General features: G+C 32.8%; 1 protein-coding gene across 2 annotated transcripts; it reads left to right on the plus strand.

The window, feature by feature from the left end:
- Positions 1-7164: 7164 nt before the first annotated feature.
- On the plus strand, positions 7165-14110 carry LOC129303354 (WAT1-related protein At3g02690, chloroplastic). 2 transcript variants are annotated; one of them, XR_008591458.1, is made up of 7 exons: positions 7165-7985; positions 8105-8152; positions 8620-8742; positions 10429-10578; positions 10976-11147; positions 12684-12867; positions 13525-14110. XR_008591458.1 is itself a non-coding variant. In XM_054942629.1 (7 exons), exons 1-7 carry the CDS (start codon positions 7353-7355, stop codon positions 13625-13627), a joined length of 1290 nt encoding a protein of 429 aa, XP_054798604.1. In that variant the 5' UTR covers positions 7167-7352; the 3' UTR covers positions 13628-14110. The 2 variants fall into 2 exon arrangements, 1 of the variants encoding a protein (XP_054798604.1); XM_054942629.1 differs by having other exon boundaries at positions 7167-7985; positions 12684-12744.
- Positions 14111-20594: the final 6484 nt, after the last annotated feature.

Below are 20594 nucleotides of genomic sequence, written 5' to 3' on the forward strand. Positions count from 1 at the left end.
TTTCTCAAATAAATAAATTTGAAGAGAGTAAGGAATATGAAATCAAGAACAATAATTACCTGAAGAAGGTGCATGCTTGTTAATGAACTTAATAGTTGGATACATCTGCTGCAGCGTTCAAATTCACCTAGCAATATACCAAATACTTTATTTGTTTGGCAAGAAAGGAGAAAGAAAGTTCGCCAAAAAAGATATGCAAGTTGAAATGGGAGAGATTAAGGAATAAAGAGGAGAGGAGTGAAGAAAGATGTGAGAGAGGATGGGGTATGCACATAGTGAAAAAGGGACAAAAAAAATGGAGGAAGGAGAATGAACCTAAATTGAAAAAGGATGAAAATATCTTTAAAAACTGCTCATATATCATCCCTATGAACAGTAACTCTTTCGTCTTTTTCTCACATGTATCCGAATACTAGCTTGAGAGTATTTTGATCAATATATCTCTTGAAACATTCCCCCTAACTATGGTACTCTTTTGTCTTCTTCCTGATTCTCTCTCCAAAAAGTTCCTTTTTTTTCCTTATATATTATTTTTATTTGATCTATTTTTTTTCATTCTCAAACATTAATTACTTAATGAATTCGTTCTTTAATTTTATCTAAAACTTTTAATTATAAAAAATTAATATAAGACAGGAAGAGAAAAAGAATTAAAGAAAATGAAAAATAATTTTTATAAAATAATAAAAATAATTTTAATTATGTAAATCACTATTTTTAAGAGTTTATTTCAAAAATATAATCTTATACATTTTAAGATTGGGAAAATATTATTTCATAATTTTTTTCTTCAAAAAATCCTTCACTTTTCTTATTTTTTCTTTTCTTATTTCTTATCATTTTTTTAATCTACTTTTTTGGGTGATTCTCACATTACTTAATGAGCGATCATCAAATAGAATTGGTTCTTTAATTTTATCTAAAACTTTCAATTGTATAAAAAATAAAATAAAATATATAAAATAGAAAGAGAAAAAGAATTAAAGAAAATGGAATATATTTTTATAAAATAATAAAAATAATTTTAATTATGTAAATCACTATTTTTAAGTATTTCAAAAATATAATCTCATAAATTTTTAAGATTGGAAAAAATCTCATTTTTTAATTTCTCTCTCTAAGAAGTCCTTCACTTTTCTAATTTCTTATCATTTTTATTTGATATACTTTTTTGGCTAATTCTCAAACATTACTTAATAAGAAATCATCAAATAGAATTGGTCCTTAATTTTATCTAAAAATTTAAATTATACAAAGACGTATATAGAACAAAAAAGAGAAAAAGAATTAAAGAAAATGAAAAATATTTTATTTAATTATCTAAATCACTATTTTTAAGAGTTTATTTAAAAATATATAATCTTATAAATTTTTAAGATTGGGAAAATCTTATTTCTTAATTTTTTTTCTCCTTTTCAATACACTAACATAACTAAATGTATGATTATCTTTAATGGATATTCTCTTAACATAGTAGGATAAGATATAAGGTAAAAAATTAGGGAAATTGCCTATAAAGACCTCACTATATTTCATTTTGCTGAGAAGGATTTGAGTCAGATTTCATTTTCAGGTCCTTCAGTAGCATTAACTTAAAACTAAAAAATGACCATTTTGCTCTTATGAGAAATTCTATATAAAAAAAGACCGCAACCAATGGCTATTTCATTCGCACAATTGCATATCATTGAATCCCGTTGCATCTTGTTGGACGATGGTGGAGGCGATAGCATTAGAAGTGATCGTTGACGGCGAAAGGGAGGACTATTCAGGCCACTGTGGTGGTGCATTTAACAACGGCGTTGGAGTGACCATCTAAGGGCACAGTGTTGGAAATGTGTTCTTGCCTTTGGTTTGTGTATTTATCGCATGCATTTGTTTATCAAAGTACTTAATGGTGGAGAGGAAAGAACCATAGAAACGAAAGTCTAAGGTGACTGCTTTGCATAAGTTTAAGTAAGATTTTTGGGCAAACAAGAAAGGTAAAGAGACTCTATCATCAAATTTTTCATTTGTGTAGATTTTTCATTTAATTCAACTAGTTTCATCTAATTTTGATGGTGTGCACTTCCATTCTAATCCTTTGCTTCTCAACTCATCCATAGATGTGTCTCCATTTACTATCCTTCCATTTGCTCTGCTACTAACATATTGCACCCTCCTTTCATCAACAATCTTTCTCCCTATATGAAAGGAAAATAATATTTTTTCGGTTCCTTACTCATCAAGATATTATTTACACCTGTGATTTTCAACATGGAATGAAAAGACTACCGTCAATGAAAAATTACAAGTGCTACTCAATGATTTTATTGAAGCCTACATTAGGTGTCACTAACCTCTACAATCTGTGCCAATTTACTTATAGGAGGAGCAAGTGAAAGAGCAACAGCTTGGTTCAACCTCTTTTAAGTTCTTTTCTCAACAACATGAAACTCAAACAATCAAATTTATAGTAATACAAATAAAAAAAAAACACAAAACAACTCACCATTATCATTGAATGCTTAGCAAGCTGTCCTAAGACAGTCACAAACTTGGTTTGAGCATAACTATGGTAGCTGTGTCGGACTGATTCAAACGTTAGGTTAGGTTGGACAATTGCATGTGTGAAGAAAGCTCTGTTTCGTGCAATTTTTCTTTTTCTTTCATTAAGGGCAGTCCGATCATTTTTCAACTTTGAAATAATGCCAGTGAAGGACCTCATTTGATAATATGACACAAGTCCTTCTCAACAAATTGAAATCTGATGAGGTCTTATTTAGCAATTTTTTCCTAAAAATTCTATCATAAAAAATTTTTTAAAAAATGTGATACACATCCTATGCATTACCCAAGAAGACCCTAGCCATTTTTTCACTTTGTTGGCAACATTCAAATGATTGAAGAAAGGAAATATTGAGCATTATATCCCAAAGACAAGGTTGAAAAGTCAATGGTAGAATGAAGAAGATTTAGCAAAGGAATTATAAATCATGCCAAAACAATAAGACTAGAACAAATGCTAAAAATGATAGTATTTCCTTCGAAGATGATAAAGATTTACACATGATTTTTATTGATTTGAAAAAACCTTATAACCGTATACTAAAAGAAGTGCTTTAGAAAGTCTTGAAAAAGAAGGGAGTACGGATTGCTTATATTAAAATTATATAAAATATGTATAAGGGGGTAAAAACTAATATAAGAATATCTAGTTGTCAAACAAAGGACTTTCCTATAAAGATTGGACTATATCAGGGATCATTGTTGAGTCCTTATCTGTTTAACTTGGTCCTAAATATTTTGACAGAATATATTCAAAAGAAAATTCTCAAATATATGCTCTTCATAAATGATATAGTTCTTATAACAAATATAAGAGAAGAGATTAATTGTAAACTTGAATTATGGATGAGGACGATGGAGTCGAAAGGTTTTCGTTTGAGTAACAGTAAGACGAAATATTTATATTATAAATTTGGTAAGAGACTAATCGACAGTAATTTGAAAGTGAAATTAAGAGATCAAATTATACCTTAAATGAAAAAGTTTAAATATTTAGAAGCCATCATTTAAAATGATGGCGAAATCAATGAGAATATTTCACATAGAATTCTAGTTGGATGGTTTAATTGAGAAAAAAGTTAAAGGAGTTATTTACGACCATAAAATGCCTAATAAACTTAAAAGAAAGTTTTATCATACTGCTATCAGACCGGCTATGTTATATGATAGTGAATGTTGGGCTCTAATAGGACAGCAAGAACATAAAATTGGAGTAGCAAAGATGAGAATGTTAAGATAAATGTACGGACATACATGTAAAGATAAAATTCAAAATGAGCACGAACACGAAAAAATTGAGGGTAGCACCTATTGAGAAAAAAAATGAAAAAAAATCATTTAAAATAGTTTGGGCATATACAAATAAGATCGTGAGAGGCACCAGTAAAAAAAGTAGAATATATAACTTTGAGCCCTATTAAGAGGGATAAAGGAAGGCTTAAGATAACACTTCTAAAAGTTGTTGAACGTAGTTTTTTAATTAATAATATTTCTAAAAGCTTGATAAATAATAGAGTATAATGACGTCTTATAATCTATATAACTAACCCCACTTAATGAGATAAAGGCTTGTTGTTGTTATTGTTGTTGTTGTACCTTCGAAGAAGAAGCTTTGCCATAGGATTTTTTCCTTTAAAGATGCAATGATGCAAGAGAGTCTTTCCACAGGCATCTTGCAGATTTACATCAACACCAAATTGAAGCAACAACTCAACCATTAGTTCACTATCAAAATGACATGCCAGATGTAACAGTGAACAACCCTGGAGACAGCTCATAGGATTATCAGGATCTCGTTGGTTTTCAGTTGTGCAACATTTGAAATCCAAGTTTTCTACCACAGCATGCTGAACCACAACTAGATTTCCAAGTTAGACATGCAATTGCACAAAGTATAGGTAGCAACATGCAAAATTAATGCACTACTACAAAGCATTGCCATGTGAGATTATTTTTTCCTAACCAAGAAAAGGGATGGAGAAGTGAAGGATTACACATATTATCAATATGATGTAATTACTCACAGAAAAATTTCATGTCCAAGATATTTTTCCATAAAAATAAACACCAACTATTCCATTTCAAATTCTTAGAAATTAAAAATGATCATCATATTTCAAGGACCACCATCCCAACAATCATTTGTAGGGCCGTAGATAGATTAACCATAAATAAATTGAAGATAAAAAGAACAAACTTTCTTGCATCTCTCTAATTTTCGTCACCAAATGTCTAATCAATAGTCTGAGAAATGAGAATATGATTGAAATTTATAACAGGGGCTAACCATTTTGGCATAAATGTGATTAAATTGCAAGTGTGGGGTCGAAACTAAGAGGTAAAGATTCCACCTTTTTCAATAAATGCAGATATTGTCCCAATGCGGTGTGCTTGACGATGGTATGACCGACGATAAGAAACCCTTGATGCCATCGATATGCCCTCTTTGCTCTTCGCACAAATTCGAAGAGGAGGAGGAAGGAGGTGAGGATGGAGAAGAATAATTAAGTAAGAAGGAGGTGATGAAGGACGAAGGAGTAAGAAGAGGAAGAGGAGGTCATTGCCAAAATAGCGATCGCAGAGAGAAGAGGATTTGATGGGGGCATTTTAATCATTTGAAGCTTTGAATTAATGTCAGTGAAAGAATTTTTTTTTTTAGCGATTTTTCCTTTCTTTTCTTTTTTTTATGAAGGTTAGCCCTTCCTTTTTTCTTCTTGTTTTTTTTGGGTAGAGGACATTGGAGTCAAAAGGTTTCCATCTGAGTAGGAGTAAGACGGAATATTTATATTGTAAATTTAGTAAGAGACTATTCGACAATAATTTGGAAGTGAAATTAAAAGATCAAATTATACCTCAAGTGAAAAAGTTTAGATATTTGAGAGCCATTATTCAAAATGATGGCGAAATCAATGGAGATATTTCACATAGGATTCAAGTTGGGTGGTTTAATTGGAGAAAAGCTAAAGGAGTTATTTGCGACCGTAAGGTGCTTAATAAACTTAAAGAAAAGTTTTATCGCACTGCTATCAAATCGGCAATGTTATATAGTAGTGAATGATGGGCTTTAACGGGATAGTAAGAGTATAAAGTTGGAGTAGCAGAGATGAGGATGTTATAATGGATGTGCGGACATACACGTAAAGATAAAATTCAAAATGAGCACGTACGCGAAAAAATAAGGGTAGCACCTATTGAGGAAAAAATGGTAGAAAATCGGTTGAGATGGTTTGGGCATGTACAAAGAAGACCAAGGGAGGCACCAGTAAGAAGAGTGAAATATATAACTTTGAGTCTGATTAAGAGGGATAGAGGAAGGCTAAGAGAACACTCTTGGAAGTTGTTGAACGCGATCTCTTAATTAATAATATTCCTAAAAGCTTGATAAATGATAGAGCACAATGACGTCTTGCAATCCATGTAGCCAACCACATCTAGTAGGATAAAGGCTTGTTGTTGTTGTTGTTGTTGTTGGGTATGCTAAAGGTTATCTCTTCTATCACACAACCAATAAAGAAGAATATGCTACTCATCAAAATTATGTGCCCTCTGTTTCAAAATATAATATTTTTTAAAAAATAGAGTTTTATTAATAATAATTACTTCAAATTTAATTCCTCTAAATTTAATATTCCTGAATTTGCATAAAGGTTTTCTTTTCGGGTATTTTGTCCTATTTTATCATTTTTTTACTCTCCCATACCACAATAATAATATAAAGTGTTTTTTTAAAAAGCTTACTTGATTTAAAATATAGGTATTAGGTAGGTTTTATACATTTTTTTTCAATTATATACTTTATTATACTCTTCTTAATTAATTAATGAAAGTATTTTAAATAAATCAAATATTATATTTATTTTATTTAAAGTACAATTATAAAGGCTGGACAATTTTTTAAAAAAATTAATATTTTAAGCAACTTTTTTCAAAAACGTAAACTAATTTATAATGACTTATATTGTGATTTGCAGAAAGTATAAAATATAAAATAGGTCTTTTCTTTTTTGGTAGAAAAGAATAAAATCAATTTCTTAAACAAAACTATAAGCATCTCTTAAGTAATTTTTATATTTTAATTAAATTATTCAAATATTCTCAAGAACATCTTAAGCTTGTAAAGTATGTGAAAGGTTCAAAATAACTGAAAAAAATGCTTGCTTATGTAATAAATCACTTGTAAAAGTAAAATTATAAGAGGGAAATTTTAAAAATAACAATAAGGGATTTTAAAAATTTGCTTATATTAGCTTTAGATGATTTAAACACAATTATTTCAATATTTATTTTATTATTTTACTCTCTTTTATTGTATAGGTATTTTTTTTATTAAAAGTAATCTTGTACAAGACAAGATCAGGTATTAAATGTAGGCACTTTAAAAAAAATTTAAATCTTAATTCATCATATAGTAAATAAATAACTTTTTTCATTATATCCAATTCCTATTAGTTTATTATTTTACTTCTTAAATAATTTTTTTTTCTTTTATGGATAAAAAGAATTTTGAAAATTTATGGATATAAAAAAAATTATTTTACAAATTAGCACGTAGGCAGGGAGTAGCTCATATCCGCTGTGTCCGGTATCATGGATTGTATTTGTGTTTTCAAATGAATTTTGTTTCCGAAGACGACGAAACGCATTAGTCGACCTTCAGATTCGCTTATTGAGCTCTGCGATTTCCGTTTAAGCATCGTAATTTTGGAAGAGTACATGAAGTCACTCACGGCCACTCCTTCTTTCCTAGCTCCTGTAAATATCGCATCGAAAGAAAGCCAAAAAATATCAACGCATCGAGTTAAACCATGGCTTCGTGGTGCTCGTCGTCTTCTTCAGCCACTTCCATCAGCTGCCGCTACTCCTTACAGTGTCACGCTTTCCAATTGCACAATCGCCCTTTGCTTCATGTGAATGTTTTCCCACCTTCTTTGTCTTCTCGAGCTGCCCCCATTGCATCCTTGATTAGAATTAAGCTTCCATTTCTCAGAAACAACTCATTTAAGCACCGGAATTCAAGTGGGTTTGGAAGAGTAATTGTTGGTTGCACTACCAGTGGTACAGAAATGGACTTGAAGGATTCACTACGTCCGCCATCAGAAATTGATTGTGTAGGAACAGGGCAAGATGTTGAGTGCCTACTTGAGCCGGATCAAGAAAACGGGAAATCGGTGGAAGTCGAATCGTTGGGAATTTCTATCGAGGGGCTGTTGGAGTGGGCGGTGTTGGTGTCGCCTTTCTTCTTTTGGGGAACGGCTATGGTGGCCATGAAGGAGGTGCTTCCTAAATCTGGACCTTTCTTTGTATCTGCTTTTCGTTTAATTCCCGCTGGGTTTCTGCTTGTTGCATTCGCTGCTTCCCGAGGTCGACCTTTCCCATCTGGATTGAACGCTTGGCTGTCCATCACTCTCTTTGCTATTGTCGATGCTACTTGTTTTCAGGTGTGTGCCGTCTCTATGTTCATTCATATTTGCAGTGATGTTATATCAGTTGCTGCTTGCTTTTCACGTTTCAGTAAATTTTCTAATGGGTATTAAAGGCAGTAATGGTTTTGTTGCAGGGCTTTCTTGCGGAAGGATTACAAAGGACATCAGCTGGTTTGGGCAGTGTATGTTGGCAGTTAATTTCTAAATCAAATTAACCGTTGATGTGATCTTGTCATAACATTGAGAAATTTTTTATTTCAGTCGTGGCATAATGACATGTGCTGTCCATTTTCAAGAATAGAATATTAAGTGTGCAGTAGGTTAGTCATTACATATGATTCTAATAACTTGTTAGCAGTGAGTTGCTACATGAATTACTGATTATTATAATGAAATGTTTAATAATAAACCTTTGTTTTCCATGATTTTTTTTAAATAATTCATGAGAAGGACTAAATTGACTCATGTGCACCAAGCAAATGGGAGATCTAATTGTTGTTAACTGAAACCCATCTCTGATATGACTTTGGGTTCATTTGTTATTGGCTTTGTATGCTCAGGTTTGCCTTAAAATATTTTTAACAATAATCCTCTTGCAGTCTGGCTTATTGTAACTTTATGTTTCTATGGCTCATTAAATATATTGCAGGTCATAATTGATTCACAACCTTTGACTGTGGCTGTTCTTGCAGCCTTGTTATTTGGTGAGTCCATTGGAATTGTTGGAGCTGCAGGGCTTCTTTTGGGTGTCATAGGACTAGTGCTTCTTGAGGTAAAAATTTCTATATGTAATTCTAGCCCTATTTTACATAAGCTCCGAAAGTAGAGTAGCATTCTCATCATAATCGAATTGTTGCATTCTCATCATAATTGAGTTGTGGACTAATTTATATTGTTGAGATTCAACAATTGGCTGCTTAGAAAACACATTTCATACAGCTAATCCAAATAAAAAAAAAAAAAGTAGCGCCACAATTTGACTGCTGGAAGTGCCAATTTGATGGATTCAGCTTTACCTGATATAAACTGTCGAATTTTCATATTGTAGTTTTAGGAACAATACTTGCCAGTTCTCAACAACTTGCATATTATCTGTTATATGTGAAAATGTCACTGGATTGTTGGGACATACTCTGCTTCCTAACACCAATGTAAGGCCCTGTCTCAAAGCTCAAAAACATATAATGTTTGCATTAGCATTTCATGCTCATCTTGCTTCCACCTTCTCCTCCACCTTCACTTCAAAGCTTATAGAAAAAGGAGAGCTAAATTTTGGTTGCACATGTAACTGGACATCTCTTCAATTTTCCATATAGGACTTAATTGTGTGGAATCTTGTATAATTTAATAAGTACTAAGAACAAGCAGAGACGTTAATATGTCTACTATTCTTCGACATAATGAATAAAAGACTTTATTATAACCCTTATAATAAATAGACATCTAAATGGTAAATTAAGAAACTATTCTAATACAAAGTATTATATATTGTAATTATCTTATGCAATTTTATACCTTTCATCCAATAATCACTGTGTCATTCTTGTAGAGATTGAGCTATGTATAAATCTGGGCATTCTGTTGTTGCTTTCTGATTTTCTTCTCTATTCATTCCTTTTTCTTCTCTTTTTCATTTTATTTTTGTAATTTTCAACAATAAAAGAAATCTCTTATTGTGACAAAAGGGTTATGGTTCTGTCCCAATTCAATACAAATCAGATTTTTTGTTTCTTTTATCTGCAGCATCGAGATTTGCCTTGTTTATTGTTATGCTGCCCCTCATGCTTTCTCATTCTCAAAAAATAAAAAAGGAGTGAATCTTAACCGTGAATTAAATTTGGGGAGAATATTAGTAAAGGACCTTGGAAGCAATTTAATTTCACAAAAGGACTGCTAACAAGTAAACATTAACAATTAACAAATGAATTTCTTGTTTTAACAAATATCCAATCTGTCCTGATCTTTATCAGATGTTAAATTCTTTCAAAGTTCCTTCATTCTCCCTTAAATTTTGCACGACTCGCCATGATTTAAAGAAAATTGTGTTATGAGAAATATATTAACAAAAAATTGAGTTGTGTCTTAAAGTAATTATATTTCATTATGATTTTTACAAACATAACTAAACTTGGATGCTATTGCTGGTTAGCTAATAGGGCTCAATCTAAAATGTTTAGCTGAGCTTTTGCTGTGGCTCCTCTCCCATTCCATTTCCTAGGCTAGCCGGGGGTAAAGAAGACCCGAAGGCAGTATTCTAGTTTATCGTACCACTCAAGCACAAACTGGGAAAATCAGTCAAATATATATAGCTGAAGTAAAGGACATGTCTTGCATCGGATACCATAATTAAGATGCGTTTTATTTATTTATTTATTTATTTATTAGAACAAAGCATATATGGTTCCTTGTGGCCTGTTTAATTCCCTCCAGATGTTATTCAGTTTTTCTTTTGTTGCAGTTACCTGCACTGTCATTTGATGAGAGCAATTTCTCACTGTGGGGGAGTGGGGAGTGGTGGATGCTTCTAGCAGCTCAAAGCATGGCAGTTGGCACAGTCATGGTTCGTTGGGTCACTAAGTACTCTGATCCTGTTATGGCAACTGGATGGGTAGGATTCAGTCTTTCGTAGTGTTTGATAGTCTTATATTTGATAATTGTTGTTAGTTACCAATGCAATTTTGGTGGATAATTAGTATTCTTTTCAATCAATCAATACAAGTTTCAATCCATATCTCTGCTTTCTTATTCATATCTTTAAATTATTTAATATTTATTACCAGTAATAAAAAGGACAGGATGACAACTTTAAATATTATAATACAGATATACTGGACTCGTTTCATATAAGCTATTGCCAGTGATGAGTATTTTTTTTAAATGCTAAGAAGTAAGAAGGTTACATAACAGGAGATCAGAATCCTCATTACATGGATGAATGCACAATTTATCTTGGTTTTGCAATGATCTAAGAAAGCGAGTTAATGCCTATGCTATTGTGGTTGCAGCACATGGTAATTGGTGGTCTCCCTCTCGCGGCAATCTCCATTCTTAACAATGATCCTGCCATTAGTGGAAATCTTAAAGAGTTCAGTTCAACTGATACATGGGCACTCCTTTACACGTCCATTTTCGGAAGTGCCGTCAGCTATGGGGTATTCTTCTACAGTGCAACTAAGGGTCTGTATATTTCTCTTCTACTATGATTTATATTTAAATTTCATCCCACAACTATAAAGGAGATATTTAGAATTGTACTAACTATAGAGGGATTAAACTCATGAGCCACACAATGAAATTGTGGGAGAAAGTAATTGAGCACAGGTTGAGATTGGAGACAAGTATTTCTGAGAATCAATTTGGTTTTATGCCAGGTAGATCAACTACAGAGGCGATTTATCTACTAAGGGGATTAATGGAAAAGTATCGTTGTAAAGATAAAGCTCTACATATGGTTTTTATTGATTTGGAAAAAGCTTATGACCGTATATCAAGAGAAGTGCTTTGGAAAGCGTTGGAAAAAAAAGGAGTACAGATTGCTTATATTAAAGCCATACAAGATATGTATGAGGGGGTAAAAACTAGTATAAGAACGCCTAGTGGTCAAATAAAGGATTTTCCTATAAAGATTGGACTACATCAGGGATCATCTCTGAGTCCTTATTTGTTCAACTTGATTTTAAATGTTTAGACGGAACATATTCAAGAGGAAATCCCGAAATGTATGCTCTTCGCGGATGATATAGTTCTTATAGCAGAGACAAGAGAAGAGGTTAATTGCAAACTTGAGTTATGGAGGAGGACATTGGAGTCGAAAGGTTTTCGTCTGAGTAGAAGTAAGACGGAATATTTATATTGTAAATTTGGTAAAGGACTATTCGAAAATAATTTGGAAGTGAAATTGGGAGATCAAATTATACCTCAAGTGGAAAAGTTTAGATATTTGGGAGCCATTATTCAAAATGATGGCGAAATCAGTGGAGATATTTCACATAGAATTCAAGCTGGGTGGTTTAATTGGAGAAAAGCTAAAGGAGTTATTTGTGACCGTAAGGTGCCTAATAAACTTAAAGGAAAGTTTTATCGCACTGCTATTAGACCGGCAATGTTATATAGTAGTGAATGTTGGGCTCTAACGGGACAGCAAGAGCATAAAGTTGGAGTAGCAGAGATGAGAATGTTGTAATGGATGTGCGGACATACACGTAAAGATAAAATTCGAAATGAGCACATACGCGAAAAAGTGAGGGTGGCACCTATTGAGGAAAAAATGGTAGAAAATCGGTTGAGATGGTTTGGGCATATACAAAGAAGACCAAGGGAGGCACCAGTGAGAAGAGTGAAACATATAACTTTGAGTCTGATTAAGAGAGGTAGAGGAAGGCCTAAGAGAACACTCTTGGAAGTTGTTGAACGTGATCTCTTAATTAATAATATTTCTAAAAGCTTGATAAATGATAGAGCACAATGGCGTCTTGCAATCCATGTAGCCGACCTCACCTAGTGGGATAAAGGCTTGTTGTTGTTGTTGTTGTTTTCATCCCACAACTCCAGCTTTCTCTTGAAATTCAGAGTTGCAATGATTCTTTTCCTATTCCATTTTGTAATTCACTTTTTTATTGATTCATCTTTAGTAACATAAAACATGATTCAACTTTTAGGTTACAAGTGAATCTTAAAACTCCATATTGATATTGTTTATGTGATGCGTTGCAGGTAGCTTGACCAAGCTCAGCTCCCTCACGTTTTTGACCCCTATGTTCGCTTCCATTTTTGGGTAACTGGCTATTTTCCTTGTCCAACTTTACACCATTTTCACTTTTATGGTTGTACCAAATGCCTATTAACTCATGCATATGGAGCAAGAAACTCAGTATCGAGGGATAGAAGATATCTTAAGGTGAATGTGAAAGTAACCAATGTCTAATTGTAGAAGTCTTTATTAATATACTTTCGCACTAAATTAAGTGAAAATGACATTCGAGGACTCAACTAATAAACCTGACAACTGAAGACTTGAAAAATCAAATTCTATTCCGAAGACCATAAGTTACTTTTTATGCCTTCTCAAGTTGCAACCTAGTTTTACAGATATTATATTATAATGGTGTTTTCGTTTTGTTATTGTTATTGAGTTGAAAATACCTTGTAACATTGGAAGATCAAGTTGTAACTTTATTGAGCATGAATGGAAACTTCGACACCAATTTCAACTCATGGTTCTACAGAGAGATTTTTATTTCTGAGATCCTTGGCTGTCAATTTTATATAGCTTTGGGTCCTTTAGTTTTATTTATCCAAAAGTTAAGTTAAAGTGGAGACCAATCAAAATAAAAACCTGACAGTGGAGCGAATTTTTCCTCGAAGGACATTATAGTGATGAAAATAATCTCACTTTTCAGAAGATAATCAATTTTTTACAAGAGGATAGCATAATTCATAATTCACTAGATCTTTCTTTTAAGTTTTATCTCTTAACTTCCTTTAATGTCATAATTTCTTCATTCTCCATCAAATTTCCTATTGCCATTGTTATTTATTTATTTTTAAATTTCAGGTTTCTGTATTTGGGGGAAACCTTCTCACCTCTACAACTAGTTGGGGCCGTTGTTACTTTGGGTGCAATATACATGGTTAACTTCAGAAGCACTTCAAAATGAAGAATATACAGACATACTCCATATTTTACCAGTTCCTTTACACCCGAACAAGATGTGAAACAATTGCTTGGCGAACTGGATGTTTATCAAGAACTCATAGTGGAGATATGCCAGCAGCAAGGTTAGGTTTGTAAGCTGGACCAGAAAATTTGAAGCATCATCTACAGTTTCTGTGCTTGTCCTTAAGTTCTGTAAATGTGTTTCAATTGTTGCTGAATGGTGAACCTGATAGAGTCATAGATTAAGCTATTTAAGCCTGTCTAGGCACTATATATGTTGCATGCTTTTTAAAAAGCTTGAAATTTACTGCAAGGCTAGAATCCAATTCCAAGCCTTATTTAGGATATAGTTGCTTTTGTAAAATTTTCATTGTTGTCTAGGAGGAGTTAAATGCTCTCATCTGACAGAAGTAATAACAGTGTATAGAACATTATTGGTAGAATCCCAATCTACCATATCAATGCATATGGATTTTCCCAGTTATCTGTATTACCACAACTGTATTTTAATTTTACAGCTTTTACTTTGTGGATGGTAGGTTCAGAATGCGTGGCCTGTTAGCCAATCATGAGATGGTGAGCCTCGTTCCTAAGTTTTTTTTCCGATTGGCCAACTCTCCTGAGTTCTGTTTAAGATCTTCATATACTCTTCTGGTTGTGTTTAGAAGGCGAAAAGAGTAGAATATTTTGGTTCATATCTTATTTCTAAGTCACAGTTATTTTGTAACGATACAGTTGTAAATTTAATATATATGTACACTTCACGCACGTTTCTCTTGGCAGAGAACGGGATCGAAAGTTGGAATGAAACCAAATGATTTAAGGTTTCGTTTCCAAGAACGGAATTGATGCAAACTTGAAACATGAATTAAAATTGTTGGCAATTTTTGATAAATCAAAATTATTATTATTATTATTATTATTATTATTATTATTATTTGGATGAAAAGCCACAACTTCAAATTAAGTAATAAAAACTATTATAATATTCCATGAAGAGACTTGTGTCTTTTTGCAAAGAGTGCGAAAGCCATGTGTCTTACCAAGTCCAATTATAAACTTAATATAAGATAATTTATACAAACGAAATCCTATGGTGGCATTAAAACTAATTTTAGATTCAAATTTTCTTAAAGAAGAAAGAAAGTCTTTTTGAAGACACTTCATTTGAAGTTGAAGTTTCTTGATTCTTATAAATGAGAAATATCTCCAAAGGAGAATAGCTGATCCATTTTGAGAAACTGCATAAATCTTAACTTCCTGAACTAGTTGAACTCCAAAAGTCAACTTTGTTGATATCTCTCCAAAAAGAAAAGTTTATTCATTGTTTGAACATGAAGTTGTAACACCAAACTTGTGAGTATGATCTACTTGATGCAAGATTACTGATCTTAAAAATTTAGCTGTTCTTAATGTTGCCTGGTTTATGACATCTTGAGGAATAAAAGATTTACCTGCAAAATATTTCTAATTTCTAAAACATCAAATAGTGTCTAATATGCAAAAAGGTAAAATATCATGTACGGATGGGTTATTTTTATGAGTATGAAAATTATATAACTAGGCTTTCAATCATTTGAGTAAATCTTAAGAGGGTTGAGAATCAAATCTTTTTTTTTTTTGAATCAAAATACTGGAATTCATTCAAAGTAATGAAAAAGAACAATATAAGGGCCTAATTATAATATCCTTCTTACTCAAACACCATTTAAAACCATACCCCATAGTAATCAAGGGATTAACTTATAAATAGATTACCAAGTTGCAATTGAAGAAAAAAGGATCCCAAGTTTTCATAAGTTGAAATAGGTCAAATCTATTTATTAACTCTTTAAATCAGAGTAAGATTAAGATATAAAAGCATGTAATACGTTAAAGGAGTTAAAAAAGTTGAAAACAATTGAAAAACTTCAAGTTTGTTGAAAACATGGCAATGCGCCACGGCTCATGCACTCTACGCCGTGGCTTGTTACTCTCTGTGTCGCGTACTACAGCTTAGGCGTCTTGCACCACGGCGTGTTGCATGCTTGTGACAGTAGTCTGCTATCATTTGACAAAAGAAACCAGACATCTCTCAATGTGTCCCATTTTTTCATTCATCATCTGAATGACATGATCTAGGTGTCTACAGAAAGTTAATTTCATAAACTAGCTTATGGAACATGTTTTACTTTCAAAACAAGTCATAACAAAAAGTTGAACATCCAAACATAATTTTACTACTTTTTGCAACTTTTCATAACAAAAGGGTGTTCAAAACCCAAAACAAGAACCAAAAGCCATTCCTAATACCCAAACCATATCCATTAAACCTATGATTATTAGTATAATACACCACAAGCACACATATACTATTATAACTCAATTTCACCTCTCAACCCCTTAATACCATAAACAAAAAGGGGAGATAATTTCATTACATTGCATTCAAAAGCAACCACATAATGCTTAAAACAACTTTATTACATTTGCAATAGTATTTCGGCCCTATCAACATTCACAACTTATCATGACTAGTGACTTAGGGCCCAAAATGTTGTAGTAATTGAGTGTATGTCAAAAGAAGTCTCATATTACCTAAATGAAAAGTGCTCTTAGTATATAAATACTAAAAAATAAAATGGGCTATGTTAACGCGCATGAAACAAACAAATTCAAGGCAATCATAGTTGAAAACAACCAATTCGCCCTCTGCGTGTGAGTTCAAGAGGTACTAGGTTCCTTTTACCGGATTATTTTTATGAAAAAAAAATAATTATTTATTTATATGAGCTTATCAAAAAACCTCACTTTTTAGCTATTTGGAGTTTGAATTCAAACAATAAACATTTTTTTGGCTTTAATCGAATTCTTAAAATAGATGAATCAATTTCTAAACACATTTGTCCCCCCAACGTCTCCAGACAAATGTTTAAATGTATTTTTTATTTATGTAACTAAGGTTTGATGGTGATTTAATCCAATAATTGCTGCCCCAACGTTTGTCCAAGACCTTGGCCTATAGATAGGAATGATACGGACTGAACTGGTCACCAGGCTCTTGAGCTTTCGAGCCATTTCTTTCCTCTTTTGCCTTGTCTGTGTGTTTCATATGAGTTTCTTTCCTATTAGTGCTACTATTTTGGTGCCTTGCTTGTACCGAAATTTCTTGTTTAATCTTGAAGAACTGTAGGTCTGTCGTCTCGGTGTGCCAGAATAGTTCTTAAGGATAGTGTCCTTCAACACGACTCAAGTAGTTCTCGGTTTACCTCTATACAGCTGACATAAAATACCATCTAGATATTTCAACAACTTTATAGTGCAAGTGTAAATAAAAATGCATTCTAGAATTGACAACATTAATCTATTACACAAAAGAAACAATTCAACATAGAGGCATACAATAAAAATTTACTTATTCTTAAGTCTCCTAAGCTTTTTCCTTTTTGCACTGGAGCTAGAGCCTGTAAAATATTAAAGAAAAGGGGTGAGTCTAGCCACTCAATAACTAAAGTAAAACTTACCATATACAGTTGTATATCAATTGAAATAAACACATGGATTTAAATTAGATTTTCTTAAAACATTCTTGAACACATAACACATAACTTATCATTACTTATTTAGTTCATTTTCATCTAAACTAAAAGTACATTGTCATAAGACATTCAAACATGTGACCATGACCAAATATATTAACATGACTTGTCACAACTTAATCATGTGACACATCATATAATCATATAAGCAATGATCAAACCATCTTTATACTCTCTTTATTTTCTTTGACTAAAACCGTGGGATATAACACCAAATAGGGCTCTATCAATGTGATTGGACTACCCAAACTCACCAATTGTGAGGTATGACCAAGCTAAAAATCACAGTACTCACTCTCAGACTATGACTTCTCTTACTCTTGAATCTCTAGAGTGTCATATACCCTAAGCTAATCTCCTTGATAAATTAGTAGAGATAGCTAGATTCTAGTTCCTTAACAAATTATAAAACAATCTCTCGACAAACTATAGAATAAGGTTTTACCCTGTGCACTAGAGGGCGGCTGAAATACCATATGGATTTTAACTACTCCTTTCACTAGGCAAACTCTCGCCTACTAATCATACCATGTATGATGTTCATTCCCTATTTTTAAATTTCATTTTCAAATTCAACACATTAAACTCATGACCATACATTACCCAAGTGAGCATCCAAACTCATTTTTACTTTTATCACATATATTCACTAGTTTCAAACTTAACACATGCATATTCATCAAAGTCATCATCAACAACTCAATTTCATAACACATTGCAAATTGCAACTTATTTCAAAGTCACTTTTGCAACTTTAAAAATTTATTTCACAATAATGCAAGTACATAATTTCGCAGCATGTTACACATACTCAAAATTCACATTTGTACAAGCCAAACACACACATTTCATATTACAATAAAATTAATGGACAAGTACTCAAGATAGGGTCCCCCTGATTACCTCAAACCTTGTCAAAGGTTTACCCTACAATATTTTAAGCTTCCAAGCTTGATTTCCAAGTCAAAATAGTGTTCAAAAACTCAATCTACAATTAACCAATTTAAACTTCATCAATAATGTCAACACACATTTTTAACTATTATCTTTCACTTTTAGATTACCCAATGCCCATATCTTTCATGTTTAGGCTTATTCATTAGGTTTATTAACTTTCTTTAATTCTTAATAACATTAATGAGTCATTTAACCTTCATCAATGGCATCCTAACTCTTCCAACAACCCTCATAAATACAAAATTTTGAATATTTATGATGTCCACCAACCTAAGATAACAAAACCCATTTTTCTAGGTTTAAATACTTCAATCTAACCCCATTAACTTCATTTGAGTCAATAAATTTAGACTCATAACCTATATGGACTAAAAATTATCTCTCATTATCAAACTTTAAGCAAAAACTTCATAAATGTAGAAGAGAATGGGAAATTAGGGTGTAGGGTACTTACCTTTAGTGTTTCTAGCTTCCAAAATGTCTCAAATACTCCTCAAATATGAACCCTAGCAAAGCTTTTTTGTCCTCTTCATTTTCTCCTTCTTTCTCTCTAGTTTTCTATCTCAGTTAGCAGCTAATATTTTTTAAAAAAGGGCTATGCGTCACGGTGCACACTACGCGTGTCATGGTGCATAGCACAAAGAGATCCTCTCTCGCTTTAATTGCTGTCTATGTGTCGTAGCGGACATATTTTGTGCTGCAACATGTGGCACAAAAATACTCTATCCTTATTTTCTTCTCCTTTCAATGCTTGGGTGGCCTGTCTTCACCTCAGACCTATAATTAGTGTTGAACCACAACCAAATACAATCATTAGACCTCTCTAGCCACATACCACGTCAACTTACTCAATTATCATCATTAAACTTAATTAATCCCTTAATAATTCAAGAATTAAAAATTTGTGATGTTGCACTAATACAAACTTAGAAGGATCAAAATTCAATCATCAATCACCTCTTAATGTAACACCAAGTAGTGCATGATCAAAGATGCAAAAAGAGCTATCCAAAAACTGAGCTTCCTTGACAAGAGAATGAGCATGACTAATAACACTCCTAAAAAGAAAATTAATAGAAATACTCCAATCTCTATAAAAAAGATTATAAGCTTTTTGAATGATATCATGGTAAGGTTGTTCTTCAAGGTAACCTTTGGTGATGAGGTTAACAGCTTCAACGCTGTCAGAGTAAACTTCCACATTCTTAAAGCCTTTAGACCAACAAAGTTTGAGGCCTTCATAAATTCCCAAGACTTCAGTAGTGGTAGATGGATGGTTCTCAAGTTTACAGTTAAATCCTACTAACTATTCTCCATTATTATCAATAATGCAACCTCCACAAGTAACAGCTCCATTGAAAAAGGATCCGTCAACATCAAGCCTGATGGCACCATGAGAGGGGGGATGCCAAGTTCTTGTATAGAGTGATCCTGAGTGAAAGGTATGGAGCTATCCCAACCATCTAAAATCGATCATCGCTTTTGCAAGGCATTTGTTTGGATCTTGCTGAATAAAATGATCTTGAGTATCAAAAAGATTTTTAATGTATACACTAAAGGTCCTAGCACATATATGCAAAAACCATTGTCCAATGTAGACTTGGATTAGAGTTATGGACTGATGGGTTGGAAAAGTTCCAACTGATCCACTCTAGCCAGTCTAATTTTGTAAAGTTGGACCAAAGTTTAGGCTTGACTATCTGTATCCACGCCTCTTGAGCAAACCTACAGTCATGAACATTATGTATGGCATTATCCTCCATGCCGCATCCAAATGGGCATTCATACGAATCAGCTACTCCCCTTTTGGCTAACAAGGTTGCTGTGTGAAGCCTATCCCTTCCCAAGAGTCAAAGGAAAGCTTTGATCTTTTTTGGTCTGTTCTACTTCCATAGTTTTATCTAGATTTGGTTGATTTAATGCAAATCAATGGTCACACTAGAAGTTGGATGCTCTACCAAGGATACATCTCTTGTCTAGACCATCTAGAAAGCTCTCCCAAACTTTGATAGTACTCTTTAAAGTTTTAGAGGAGCATTTCTATTTAGAGACCGAGGGGAGAATTTCATTTCCACATTTGTTTTTGGTTTTCAGAACTCTGACCCATAATGCTTTCTTGTTGGTTACTAATTTCCAACAAAACTTAAGGATGAAAGCTTGATTTTGATGTGCAAGGTCCTTCACCCCTGGTCCACCTTCATCTCTTTTATGCTTCACAGTTCCCCAAGACATTAGGTGCAAATCTAAATTTGGAAGGCTCCCAAACCGACATGCTTTAGAAAAACTACAACATACAAAAAGGTGGACTAGACATATGATGAGAATTTTAAAAAGATGAAGTTCGGGGATATTTCCAAGCAATTTTTCAAAAAAAAAAAAAACCTTGATTCTTGGCTGAATTTTCAAAGACTAAATAGGAGACTAATCTGCAAA

This window comes from Prosopis cineraria, unplaced genomic scaffold (assembly GCF_029017545.1).
Source record: "Prosopis cineraria cultivar Desert tree isolate PC_DT_omini unplaced genomic scaffold, ASM2901754v1 PC2, whole genome shotgun sequence".
Taxonomy (NCBI): Eukaryota; Viridiplantae; Streptophyta; class Magnoliopsida; order Fabales; family Fabaceae; genus Prosopis; species Prosopis cineraria.